The sequence below is a fragment of the Coregonus clupeaformis genome, chromosome 13, assembly GCF_020615455.1.
Source record: "Coregonus clupeaformis isolate EN_2021a chromosome 13, ASM2061545v1, whole genome shotgun sequence".
Classification (NCBI taxonomy): Eukaryota; Metazoa; Chordata; class Actinopteri; order Salmoniformes; family Salmonidae; genus Coregonus; species Coregonus clupeaformis.
This window is the reverse complement of record NC_059204.1, coordinates 46,872,753-46,886,672: the sequence shown is the minus strand read 5'-3', so window position 1 is coordinate 46,886,672 and position 13,920 is coordinate 46,872,753. Positions and strand designations below refer to the sequence as shown.

General features: G+C 43.6%; 1 protein-coding gene across 1 annotated transcript in view; it reads right to left on the bottom strand.

The window, feature by feature from the left end:
• Positions 1 to 2,652: 2,652 nt before the first annotated feature.
• Positions 2,653 to 13,920, bottom strand: part of LOC121579643 (short transient receptor potential channel 5-like) — a 43,785-nt gene continuing 32,517 nt past the window's right edge. Inside the window, exons 5-12 of the mRNA XM_041894407.2 lie at positions 13,006 to 13,342; positions 12,535 to 12,674; positions 12,048 to 12,370; positions 11,281 to 11,476; positions 10,349 to 10,558; positions 8,909 to 8,950; positions 5,113 to 5,202; positions 2,653 to 4,977 (exon numbers count right to left, since the gene is read on the bottom strand). Of these exons, the coding sequence (XP_041750341.1) occupies positions 4,108 to 4,977; positions 5,113 to 5,202; positions 8,909 to 8,950; positions 10,349 to 10,558; positions 11,281 to 11,476; positions 12,048 to 12,370; positions 12,535 to 12,674; positions 13,006 to 13,342 (2,208 nt within the window). The 3' untranslated portion in view covers positions 2,653 to 4,107. The remainder of the gene's footprint in view (positions 4,978 to 5,112; positions 5,203 to 8,908; positions 8,951 to 10,348; positions 10,559 to 11,280; positions 11,477 to 12,047; positions 12,371 to 12,534; positions 12,675 to 13,005; positions 13,343 to 13,920) is intronic.

Genomic DNA, 13,920 nt, shown 5'->3' with positions numbered 1-13,920 from the left:
TTCAACAATTTCAAAGATTTTTCTGAGTTACAGTTAATTTAAGGAAATCAGTCAGTTGAAAGAAATGCATTAGGCCCTAATCTATGGATTTCACATGACTGGGAATACAGATAAGCAACTGTTGGGCACAGATAGATACCTTAAAAAAAAGATAGGGGCGTGGATCAGAAAACCAGTCAGTATCTGGTGTGACCACCATTTGCCTCATGCAGCGCGACACATCCATCGTATAGAGTTGATCAGGCTGTTGATTGTGGCTTGTAGAATGTTGTCCCACTCCTCTTCAATGGCTGTGCGAAGTTGCTGGATATTGTCGGGAACTGGAACACGCTGTCATACACATCAATCCAGAACATCCCAAACATGCTCAATGGGTGACATGTCTGGTGAGTATGCAGGTCATGGAAGAACTCGGCCATTTTCAGCTTTTAGGAATTGTGTACAGATCCGTGCGACATGGGGCCACGCATTATCATGCTGAAACATGAGGTGATGGCGGCGGATGAATGGCACGGCAATGGGCCTCAGGATCTCGTCACGGTATCTCTGTGCCTTCAAATTGCCATCGATAAAATACAATTGTGTTCATTGTCCGTAGTTTATGCCTGCCCATGCCAGAGCATGTGAGCGGAGTGGAGCGTGAGCGAGCGTGGAGCGCGAGCGGGCGGATTTTGGACAGAGCGCTGAGCGGCATTTTTAAAAGGACGTAGCGTCGCCCTATGTCCCGCTCCAATTTTGCTCGCTCACACCACGAGTCTAAAGCATGCTCAAGCCTGACCCAGAATCCATCTGTTTAATTTAATTTGTGTCGTCCATGAATTTGTATTTTATAGAGCGAGAGGAGCAGCAGCAGCAACAAGAGAAAAGGGTTGAGGAATTCAAAAGTTTCTTCACTGATGGAAGCCAAACTGCAAGACCTACTGCAAAATGGTGATGGGCTCGTTCTGTCAGCGGACATTTGGACCAGTAGAAGAGGGCACAGCTTCCTTGGCATCGTCGCCAGTTTCATTGATGGGACGTTCCGGGGCACACGGTTTTGTTGGGCTGTGAGCACATACAGGGGCACCATACCGCAGATCGTATTTACCAAAAGTATGAAAGTGTACTTAAATATTGGAACGTGCAACGACGTGTGATTCGGGTCATCACTGACAGTGCCAGCAACATGATCAAGGCGTTTAACCTCCTCCCTGGCACTGAAGAGGAGGCGGAGGGTGAAGTGACCGCGGATGCCTGCAGCAGCGCAGAACATGAAGAGGAGGATGAGGGACCACCTGCGCCCTCGCAAGTCCATGTGGAAGTGATAACCTCTAATGTAGAAACTATGATAAATCAGTACTTTACTGTGTCAAATTTACATCTGAGATGCCCCATTCACATGCTTCAGCTGGCAATCAAAGACTCTGTTAACGAGCACGACAACATTAATAGGCTGTTAGTGAAAGTCGGGCACCTGGTGAAAAGTGTACACAAGAGCACCCTGAACACAGAGGAAACCGACCAATTAGGTGTCCGCCCCACAAATGCCTGCGCCACTCGATGGAGCAGCCAGCTGCGGATGATTCAGTCGTTCATCCGGTTGTTCCAAAAAGACCCGTTATGGCAAAACAAACTCAAGTCTAAAGTTGCTAACATCACCCTGAATCAAGTACGGCAGCTGACGCACCTTGTCAGTGTGCTGACACCACTGGCAGACTTCATAGACAAACTGCAGAAGGAGCTGGGGAACCTGGGGATGATCCTCCCTGCTGTCACAGAAATCAAATCCCTGCTCACCGATGACACTCACGCTGCACTTCCAATGGGCATCGCTGCTTTTGCAGAAACATTGGCAAACAACGTGTCAATTCGCTATGGAATATACTATACTGATTTAACATCTCATTTTAGCATCAGTGTAAGATCCCCGTTTCAAGACAGAATGGATAATCCGAGATGAGTCTGTATGCAACAAATTCGAGGAGATAAAGTAAGGCTGTGGTTTAAGGTAAAAGTGAAATACATGCAGATTTTGTTCCTTTTTTGGAGCGAGCGGGGGGGCGATTTGAGTGGAGCGCGATGCAAACTGCGTTGAGCGCTGACCGATAATGAGCAGACTGGCCTGATGTGGCTTTGAGCGGGGGGAGCGGAGGGGTGAACAGCTCCGTGAGCAAGGAGCTGAGATTCTCACCACTCCACTCCGCTCATATGCTCTGGCCCATACCATAACCCCACTGTTCACAATGTTAACATCAGCACACCGCTCGCCCACACAACGCCATACATGTGGTCTGCGGTTGTGAGGCCGGTTGGACGTACTGCCAAATTCTCTAAAACAATGTTGGAGGCGGCTTATGGTAGAGAAATGAACATTAAATTATTTGGCAACAGCTCTGGTGGACATTCCTGCAGTCAGCATGCCAATTGCATGTGGCATTGTGTTGTGTGACAAAATTGCACATTTTAGAGTGGCCTTTTATTGTCCCCAGCACAAGGTGCACCTGTGTAATGATCATGCTGTTTAATCAGCTTCTTGATATGCCACACTTGTCAGGTGGATGGATTATCTTGCCAAAGGACAAATGCTGACTAACAGGGATGTAAGCAAATGTGTGCACAAAATTTGAGAGAAATAAGCTTTTTGTGCATATGGAATATTTCAGGGATCTTTTATTTCAGCTCATAAAACATGGGACCAAAACTTTACATGTTGCTTTTATATTTTTGTTCAGTGTAATTTCGGTTCGAACCCCTAGTACATCTGCATAACAAACGGTGTACTGCAAGTTTGTGCTGATCCAGTGACCCACCACCACCCCATCCACCTCCTGTTCGAGTCACCCTCCAGACTTCCTGCACAATGGCGACCAGCTCAACCCTGGTAGGTTGGCCCTACCAGCAGGCTCGGTTCAATCACAGTTCACAACCGGGGGCTAGCCCTGCCAGAAGGCCAGCTACCAACCCCGATCTATGACTGGGGGCTGGCTTCCCCGACCACCATCCACGCCAAAATACCAAAATCTTAACTACTACTTAATCAGATGGCGAGAAGCCGAACTTGTGAAAGTGTTCATTTTTAATTGATGAGATGGCACATTATCTAAGGTAAGCCATGAATACTGCAACTAGCAAATGCATTGCGCAGTCACAATATTATATGGCCCAGTCTTGGAATCCTAGCTCTAAGAATCAGTCAAAAATAATTTAAAGTATTTTAAATGATAATTCTCAATCTCATTATCAAATAAATGTATTTGTATACAAGCTTGTTTTTGAAAGTTATGAAACATTGTTTGCGTAGGGTTCCTCTTCTAAATTGATCTTGAGTATTATAATTCACAGCCACCTTGACCAAAATAAATTAGATTAAGAGTAAACACAGAACTATGGATAAATAAATGTTACTCTACTAATATCGTGCATTACCTGTCTCAATAGCCAAAAACTGTTAGTGCCCTATTTCCAAGAAAATATAGAAAAATACAACTTTCATAGAAAAACTGAGAACAGGATTCTTAGTTAATTGTCCAAAAACAACTTGTAAAGATTCAACCTGCCTGAAATAAATGTATGTCACATGACCTTGTCTATCATGATAATAACCATTCATGTTTAGGTTATATGACATACCAAACAGAACACACTGTAGGGGAAATTTGGCACATGAGGAAAACATGTGCACATGGAACACCACACTGCAAAACAGTCAAGTCTGGTAAAAGACAATAGAAAAACTTGCAACGAGATTAAACATATTTGTAAGAGAGTAGAAGTTAGGACAGTGGTGATAGCTCACCTGTGTATTTGAACCCCTTTAATCTCAGTGATATTTTGATGAGTAAAATAGAAATAACTGGGCCTGAACTGTATGAAAACAAGTGTTAAGAGAGGATGGTGAGCTTACAGACCTCAAACAAAGATCTAAGGATCACAGGTAGGTGGCAGTATGCAAACATTTAGTTATGTTGCAATAGATAAAGCTTTTTTTTTCATTATATGTTTAGAATCTTCCTCCTTTGCTATAATATCTTTGCGAAAATTAGTCCTGGGTTTTGAATACTTGAGTCAGCCAATTATTCTTTCTGTCCTTTCAGCAGAGTGACCTGAAGATACAGTAGGGGGGATTCTCTAAAGCTGTGTGGTGATGGAGTCCTCCTGCTCAGCCCCCCACTCAGAGGAGTCCTGCTCGTCACAGGGTCCTATCCAGCCCTCAAACATGTCCTCACTAGAGCCCAGGAGGACAGCCCGGGAGCTGGAGGCCGTGATGCTGGAAGCACAGTGCAGGGTTGGCAGGGAGTGGCCTGGCGGCGGTAGGCAGTGGCCTGCAGGCCGCAGGAGCAGGCTGTCACTTCCGTTAGCCTGCTGGGGTGACTCCTGTGACAGGGCCTGGGGAGGGTCTTGGGCATGGGGTAGCTCGTTCAGGTTCACCCCCAGCTGGTCCAGGTGGACCTGGGGATTGGGCGGGATCTGGACGTCCGGCCAGGTTGTAGGCTGCCCAAGCAGGCCGTCTGAGATACTGTAGGTGGGCTGGTGCATCCTGGGAGGAGGGGACCTGGGCTCTGGGACGTGTCCGTTCATGCGGGAGAAGAGCAGGCCCAGCCGCCTGATGGAGTCTCTCTTGGACTTGGAGAAGCGCTGCAGCCGGCCACCACTGCGGCTTAACGCAGCAGAGGATGGGGAGGAGGAGGAGAACCTGAGCCCGTTGCTCTTTGGTTTGTTGTCCACTGGCCCCTCCGCCCCTGACATGGACTTAAAGAGGGCGGAGAGGCTGAACCCAGAGTCCTTGCTCTTCCTCTCAGCGGTTGACATGCTGAAGGATACCCCCTTGGCCCCTTGGTCCCTGGACTGACCCTGGGCATGTCCAGCCCCTTCTTCCTCGTTGGCCTCGTCCTGCTGGGTAGCCTCACTGCTGGATGAGTAGGTCCTCCGTGGAGGCTTCCTGTTACCCAACAGGTCCAACACCTCGTAGCGGAAACTGGAGATGTCCTGCTTCAGCTCCTACAGATCAGTTAAGAGGGGGATAGAGGCGAAGGAGAGATCCACAATGATGGACAGTTAGATATTGCTCAATGACTATGGAATATATACAGGCACATTTTAGGGATGAAAGTACACGACTTCTGAGATACCTACCTTAAAATTCTCCTCTGTCAGACCCTCGTCTGTCTTAGCACTGCGGATCATGGCTGCTACATACCTCTTCACTAGGTTCCTGATCACCTCCTACACACAGAAACACACAGCAGAGAAACAATCACATTAGATACACTACTGCAGTATGTCATGAATGCTGAAGTAATGGGCACATTCTAGAAACAACCATATTTTTCCTTGTAAGCTTTTTTTGTGGACTTGAACCTCCCTAAGGAGGAAATGATCTGAGCTTTTGGGGAAAAGGCTCTTCCTTCCTTGCATGCATACATTTGCATTTTGTGTTTAATAAGGAAAAACTGTTTAGGCATATTCATGACATTTGTATTAGCTTGAGGTGAAAATCTGTCCGTACATAACTTTGCATTCATTTGCATGTTTAGGACACAATGGACCAATGGTTGAAATCAAACCAGCCTTTTTCTTTTACAGAATAATAATTTTGGGTAAAAATGTAATTCAATGAATTGTGGAGGAGGATATTTGTGGAGGTTCTTGTAGATTGAATCTAATAATTTGCACTGGAAGGGTAAGAGATACTTTTGTATATATAGTGTATGTGGACATCCCTTCAAATTAGTGGATTTGGTGGAGGAGGAATAATGGTCTGGGGCTGTTTTTCATGGTTCGGGCTAGCCCCCTTAGTTCCAGTGAAGGGAAATCTTAACGCTACAGCATACAATGACATTGTAGACGATTCTGTGCTTCCAATTTTGTGGCAACAGATTGGGGAAGGCCCTTTCCTGTTTCAGCATCACAATGCCCCCGTGCACAAAACGAGGTCCATACAGAAATGGTTTGTCGAGATCGGTGTGGAAGAACTTGACTGGCCTGCACAGAGCCCTGACCTCAACCACATCAAACACATTTGAGATTAATTGGAACGCCGACTGCAAGCCAGGCCTAATCTCCCAACATCAGTGCCTGACCTCACTAATGTTCTTGTGGCTAAATGGAAGCAAGTCCCCGCAGCAATGTTCCAACATCTAGTGGAAAGCCTTCCCAGAAGAGTGGAGGCTGTTATAGCAGCAAAGGGGGGACCAACTCCATATTAATGCCCATGATTTTGGAATGAGATGTTCGACGAGCAGGAGTCCACATACTTTTGGTCATATAGTGTATGTCTGTATACCACTCACCTCACCACATGCACTAAGAGTTGCCTCAGTGCACCCCTTTCTCTGATAGGTTCTGCCCTATTCCCCAAACTCATCCATTTGGAGCGGCAGCTGTATTCTTTGATACAGCATTTTCATTAGACATCGCAGGCTCCAGTCGATGCATTAGTCTGCTCGGTATAACACATCAGCAGGGGAGCCCAGCAGCACAAGGCCTTAACTGGGGGAAATGGAGGAGAGGAGAGGAGGGCCGCCAAAGATTGAGCTAAAAGCCCACTGGGCACACACTGGTTGAATCAACGGTGATTCAACATCATCTGTCAACCTATTGTAACGTGGAATCTTCATATTAAATACAATGACTTAACCTGACTAACAAGTTGTTACATCAATCTAATTTCAACATAATCATCAGAACTATGTAAACATTGAAATTGTGTTAAATTCCACGTAGAAACTTTTAAAACCTTTTTCATCCTATATTCAATATATGTATATTGTTGGGTGGTTGAAAATATGTTGAATTTCATATTTGATTAGACATATTCAATTTGACCGTATTTCAATGTTGATAGTAAAATGGTATGTTTGAATCAATGTCATTGTTTCAACAACCTAAATAAAGAGGTATATTGACATATAATGTTTAGACACAGTCCAATGATTCCTCCCTGAACAGCGACTCCTACTGGTATATGAGGGGTAATTAACTTCAGTGAGAACAAGTCTACCATCCTGATACATATCTCTATGTACCCTACTTAGCTTTGGAAATAAGATGCGTTTGTTTCAGCTGAGCTATCATGTCAACACATTTAGACACTGATCAGCTTCCATACTCATTTGCATAGACTACCTAAATAACATTGAATAGTTGAAAGTCACTAACTTTTCTTACACTTGCTGTATGTGAAAGTAAATTCAGAGTGAGTTTTGGTTTATGTAGGTTACATTGACATCTGATTTGCCCAAAGGACACCATCATTTCAACGTGAAGCTAGGTATATTATCATTCATCCATTGTTGATTGGAACTTTAGAAGTTTAGAAGTTGTTACCATTAGCCTTTTACGTATTATGCTAAATTCACAATATTAATAATACAATTGTACCTTTGGATATTGTCTTTTATATGTGTTATTCATAATATATACTGTATATACTATCCAAACAGAAGACACGTCTCCTTCAAATGTTGATATTTGGTTGCGTTCACAATTAAATATCCAGTTTGTCTACAAATTAGTTATTGCTATGTTGGATTCACGTCTCCATCTCAACCAACAATCAAAGTTAAAGAATAGCACTTAATCGAATCAAACTTTTAATGCACTTCAAATAAAGTTTGATTTGATTTAGTTATATTCTTCAACTTCGATTTTTGGCTGAGATGGAGACTTGAATCCAACATGAATTATTAACTTAGAAATTTGAAATCAACCAATCATCCTTCATATAAGAGACATTATCCAAATGTAAAAGTGTATTATTAATATCATGAATTTGGCATCCTATTTATAGGGCTAATGATACTTCTAAACTTCCAAAGATCCAATTAACCATGTATGAATACCATACATAGAATAGCATACATGTTGAAATGATGGTGTCCTTTGGGCAAATCAGATGTCAATGTAGCATACATAGACCCAACCTCACTCCAAATTTACTTTCACATACAGCATGTGTAAAAAAAAGTTAGTTAATTTCAACTAATCAATGTTATTTTGGGTGTCTACGCAAATGAGTATGGAAGCTGATCAATGTCTAAATGTGTTGACATGATAGCTCAGCTTAAACGAACACAGCTTGTTTCTAAAGCCAAGCAGGGTACATATAGGTAGGTATCTGGATAGTAGACTCGTTCTCCCAGAAGTGCATTACCCCTTATATACCAGTAGGAGTCACTGTTCAGGCAGGAATTGTTGGACTGTGGCTTCACATTTTATTTCAATATACCTCTTTATTTAGGTTGAAGGCATGACATTGAAACAATGCTGTTGATTCAAACATACCATTTTACTATCAACATTGAAACAAGATCAAATAAAATATGTCTAATGAACTATAAAATACAACATAATTTCAACCACCCAATATACTGTATATTGAATATAGGATGAAAAAGATTTTTAACATTAATTGCGGAATTTCAACATATACTGTACATAGTTCTGTGATTATGTTGAAATTAGATTGATGTCACAACCTGTTAGTCAAGTTAAGTTATTGTATTTAAGTTTTCCCTAATTTCAATGTTTAAATTAGATGAAAACAGTACTGGTTGATGACTTTTTTCAAATCCAAATGGGTTTTCCATTTAGATTCCATGTCACAATAGGTTGAGAAATGATGTTAAAACAACGTTGATTCAACTAGTGTGTGCCCATTGGGATATGTCTAGGATAAAAATAGAACCTGCCACCAAGTTCACCACCACCATGACGATGATAGATCCAGTAACTGACACCTGTCCCCCACTTTCCTAAAAGGTCAACAGTGTAATAATATATTCTAATACACATGTGCAGTACAAATGTCATTCATGCAGCTCAACAATGAGGCGTCAAGAGGGTGTATGTATGTGTGTGTGTGTGTGTGTGTGTGTGTATAGACATGCATACACTCTTTTCCATGGTTGTTATGATAGCTGCTTTTTACCTGATAATGCTGGTTCTGAATCAGGTTGTCAGCATGACGCTCCTAGAACAAAATGAAAAGTAGAAGAATGAAACTACTTTTTTCATGTGCAGAATTTATATTAACCGCACAAACATATTAGTATCACTACTACTACTACTACTACTTTGCTTTATCTTGGCCAGGTCGCAGTTGTAAATGAGAACTTGTTCTCAACTGGCTTACCTGGTTAAATAAAGGTGAAATAAATAAATAAAATAAACTGGTTTCTCTGCTGCTGCATGTTACAGTTGTACTGTGAGAGCGACGCAATACACATATTCTAAACAGTGGTTAAAGCGCTAAGGAATTTAAGGTTCAAAAGTATTTGGACAGTAACATTTGTTTTTGTTTTGGATCTGTACTCCAGCACTTTGGATTTGAAATGATACAATAAATATGACGTTGAAGTGCATACTGTCAGCTTTCATTTGAGGGTATTTTCATCCATATCAGGTGAACCGTTTAGACATTACTGCACTATTTGTATATAGTCCCACCATTTTAGGGGACCAAAAGTATTTGGACAAATTCACTTAAATGTGTATTTGGTCCCATATTCCTAGCACACAATGATTACATCATACTTGTGACTCTACAAACTTGCTGGATGCATGCATTTGCTATTTGTTTTGGTTGTGTTTCAGATAATTTTGTGACCAATTGAAATGAATAGTAAATCATGTATTGTGTCATTCAGCAGTCACTTTTATTGTAAACAATATATTATGTGTTTCTAAACACTTCTACATTAATGTGGATGCAACCACGACTACAGATTAATCATGAATGAATCTTGAATAATGATGTGTGAGAAAGTTAGAGAGGCAAAAATATCGCACCAATATAAAGATCATTTCAGGCTTTGTTCCGCTATATTTTCTCATCTTCAAACCACACTACTGATCCAAAAGGGTGCATAGGCGTTATTATCCAACATGTCTGCTGTGTTTGGTGAGTGGGTGAAGGTAACGTGGAGTCCTGTGTGTTAGCAGGAGTGTGGAGTAGAACAGTGGAACGGTAGAACAGGTGATTGCTGCTGGCAGAGGAGAGAAGTTCAGCTGACTGGGAGACATCCAGGGAATTTGGTGCCTGAGGAAGGGTTGCTTGGCAACATGTGCCTGCCCACTGCAGCTGGACAAGCAGGATATGCAGCCCCTTGTCAGTAACTTCACAGCTGGGGGAAACTGATAGCCCTAACACTATTCTCAAGTTCTCCATAACATTTACAGGCAAGGATCCCATAAAAGGTATACTGTTTGGTCATTATATAGAAATAGAGGAGCAAGGTAATGATTGTACTAAACCAATCTCACGTCTTTTACTGATATGACACAGCAAAAGGAAACATCCAGGTGAGAATGTAGTGAATGTGTGTACACTGTATACTACATTGATTGTACAAGTTTGTAAATGTTGTACCGTGAACTCCTTTAAGTTCTCGTGTTTCCTCGGGTCGTCAGGACTGGGCTGGTCCCCTCCACACAGGCGGTTGTGCATCCACACACACAGGTACCACACTGACTTGGGGCTGGGAACGATGTTGAAGGGCGGAGGGAGAGTTCCTCCCTCGTCAAAATAACTCATCCACAACTTGGTGCGGGCAAACTTCCATTCAATGTCCGCATGGTCCTGTACAAGGGCATTTAGATATTAAAGGAGGGCTGCACCATCAGAATTAAATCTCTTTTACATCCTATGTGATCATCTTTACTATCACTGAGTGTGATGAAAAACCCATTTAATAGCAGGGCTAAAATAACATTTTAACTGCTTTAAATAAATTGTTTCCTTATCATGTCTTCCCTTTTCCATAGATGTGCCTTCGGCAATGCGCTGTTCTCTGATGGGAGAGATGGGGGTTGGTTGGTGGATTGTAGGATCTGTGTGGGTGTGTGTGGTGTGTGTGCATTTTCATACAGCTCCCAGGGAGTGTGATACATGGGCGGAAGGCCCTCTACCATCGGCTTACATCAGCTCTCGCAGAAAGGTTACATGGAGGAAAATAAACTGATATAAATGTCTCCGTGTGATGCCTGCAGCACCACAACAACAAACTCTCTAAGATGCATGATCTGCCTTCATGATCTGCAACATATTTTATGACAATGACTCATTCTGGTTCATATTCCTGCTGAGATGGAGAGACACTTTGCATAACTTCTTGAGATCAACTGCAAGAGCCACTTGATCGTTATGCAGCAGAAGCAGTGATCATCATTTGTCTGTCTATACCCATAAGCACCAGCAAGAACTCCACGAAAAAGATGGGAAGGTCCATGTGAGTTCCCCTGATAAAGGAGCTAGCAGACAGCTGAGAGAGCTGGATAGAGAAACAATGTGACGTGACTCACAGCGATGAGCTGATAGGAGTTGTTCATCATGGCGATGAGCATGTTGAGCAGCACCACCAGGGAGATAACGTTGTAGGTACCGAACATGGTTGCTCCCACAAACTCTGTGAACTCATGGCGTGCTTTCACGTTGGTCACGTACAGGTTGAGCAGGCCGAATATCGACCAGAACAGGGACTGCAACGTCTCAAACAGCCTGGGAAAGAACAAGATACACAGATACTTTTTTTGAAAGCCAAACTGATATTTTGCCTTACAGTTACTCAATGTGCTATTAAAACCTATAAAACAGATGGAGGCGAGAGATGCAAACCGCTCAGTCTCCAAAATGACTCAGGGGCTGGAGGAAGCAGATGAGATTTAGTACACGGCAGTATCTTTTATTCATTACGGGACAGGGAGAGGATTATGTGCACACTGTAGGTATCTGTGTGAAACCTCGGAACACAAGAAAAAGTGCTTTTCAATTGCAATAGGTATTGGAGTATAAGACCCTGTTTAGTACCTGACACCTATTCCTGCTCCTATTCCAAACCTGCCACCCTCTTCCCGAACGATTCTGTCAATTCACATCTCTTCATGCTCTCTCTGTTCCCCTCCCAATTTCTTTAAAGCTCCTTCCTTTCCTCTACCTCTTCACTCCCCTCCTTGTCTCAGAAGGTATTCATCTCATTCATCTCTCTATACGTTCTTCTTTCTCTGTTTATCCAAACCCTCCTTTTGTCATTACACAGTATTTCTAGGACAAGGGCCCTCAGATGACTCACGTAGAGAAGGCATTGTTCTGCTTCTCACAGCGGATGCCCTTGCAGTTATTGGGTTCGTCCGAGGCCTTGGTCTCATAGTAGAAGTACAGCTGGTTGAGTCCGTTGGCAAAGGCCAACAGCACCAGGCAGTAGATGAAGAGGAACTTGAGGATGTCCAGCAGCATGCGTCCCAGGGAGATCTGCAGAGGCCCCAGGTGGGAGTTGGCTGTGAACAGGGAGATGAGGCGCAGGGAGCTGAAGATGTTGGCGATAGCAAACAGGCCCTCAGCGATCAGCGTTGGGTGCCACATCTCCCACTCCTCCCGCGGCCGAGAGCTGTTGTACTGTTGTTGAAACAGAGAGAGGTAGAGAGAGGGCTGTTAGCTACCTGCCAGAAGGCCATGGTTATCATTTTGCAATGTGTACGTGGGCAAAAATAAATAGACAGGAATTTCTTAGCCCTCAAAATATCATCAACTCATCTTGAAAAGATAAACGTGTGACTTACCTTGAAGTAAGCAACTATTTTGAGTGAGATAGTGGCCAAGTAGAGGGAGTTCATGGCAAAGTCCATCAGGTTCCACCAGTCATGGACGTACTCAGTGAAGCCTCCGTCCCACATCTCCTTTATCTCAGCCCAGATGAAGCCTGAAGGTGCAAACAGGTGTCAGTCAGTAAGACACATGGCATTGCACACTACGATTAATGTCACCTGTCATGATAGTTTTTCTATCAGAACAACTAGTCCAAATCAGAAACCGATTAACGGCAGCAAATACAGCATTGTATTTCTCAATATCCACCCAATTACCAGTTAGAACCTGTTTGAGTGGATTATAACGATAAGGCCCGTGTGTAATCATGAAAAAAGGTACGACACTGACCGTTAAGGATATCTCTCTAGCCCTCCTCCTCTTTACAGTGGTGGATTCTATAGAACCTCCCCCGTCACTGCCTGCCACCCCACCCCCCTGCTCACCCAGCACCCAGGGAAGGATCATCCACTCCACCACGGTTGGCGGCGGGCCCTGGACGTGCAGGTCTGTTCTCACGATGTGCTGGGAGGCCAGGAGTAGGAGGAAAAGGAATGTCAGGTAGGAGGCTGTGTGGCAGATGAACTTGATGAAGGGTTTCTTGATGAAGAGGCCCAGGGTGCTCTTAGGGGCCAGCAGATAGACCAGGGAGAAGATGGGGAAGAGCAGGCCAATGGTGAAGCAGGTGACCAGCTTGACCGCCCAGTGGCGTCTGCGCCACCCCGGGAAACCGTCGTACCACAGGGTGGCCAGGAGCTGCTGGCAGTTTGGCTGGGACACAAACTGGAGAGGAAGAGAGTAACAGAGATAGCGGGAAGCGCATTGATAAGGCAAATCAAAACAACAGTATCACACTTGGCCAGTACTATACAGGGTGATACTCGACCTATGTCACAACTCTCCTGTCTTGGCAATAGATAACAGTAACACTCCAGCCAACATGTTTAAAATGGTCAAATGATTAGATCAACAAATAGAATAGAAGTGCCTGGGGTAAGACTACCATGGTGGATATTGTAAACATCTCAAATATGCTTATTCCATATAGTGCTTCAGATATAAAGTTGATGTGTACTACAGATCATAAAGTCCCAGGCTCTTGCCAACTTCCATGCAGTAAAACTAACTTCCCAGTGTAAGTGCCCGGAGCTATGCTTCCACAGATGACCCCTGAGGTTGGCACAGCGGCACAGCAGCACAGCTTAGATCCCCCAAAATACCCAAACAAACAGCCCTGCCAGCTGCACATGGAATACAACAGAACAATACCCAAACGAACATCCCTGCCAGCTGCACATGGGATACAACGGAACAAAACCCAAACTAACAGCCCTGCCAGCTGCACATGGAATACAACGGAA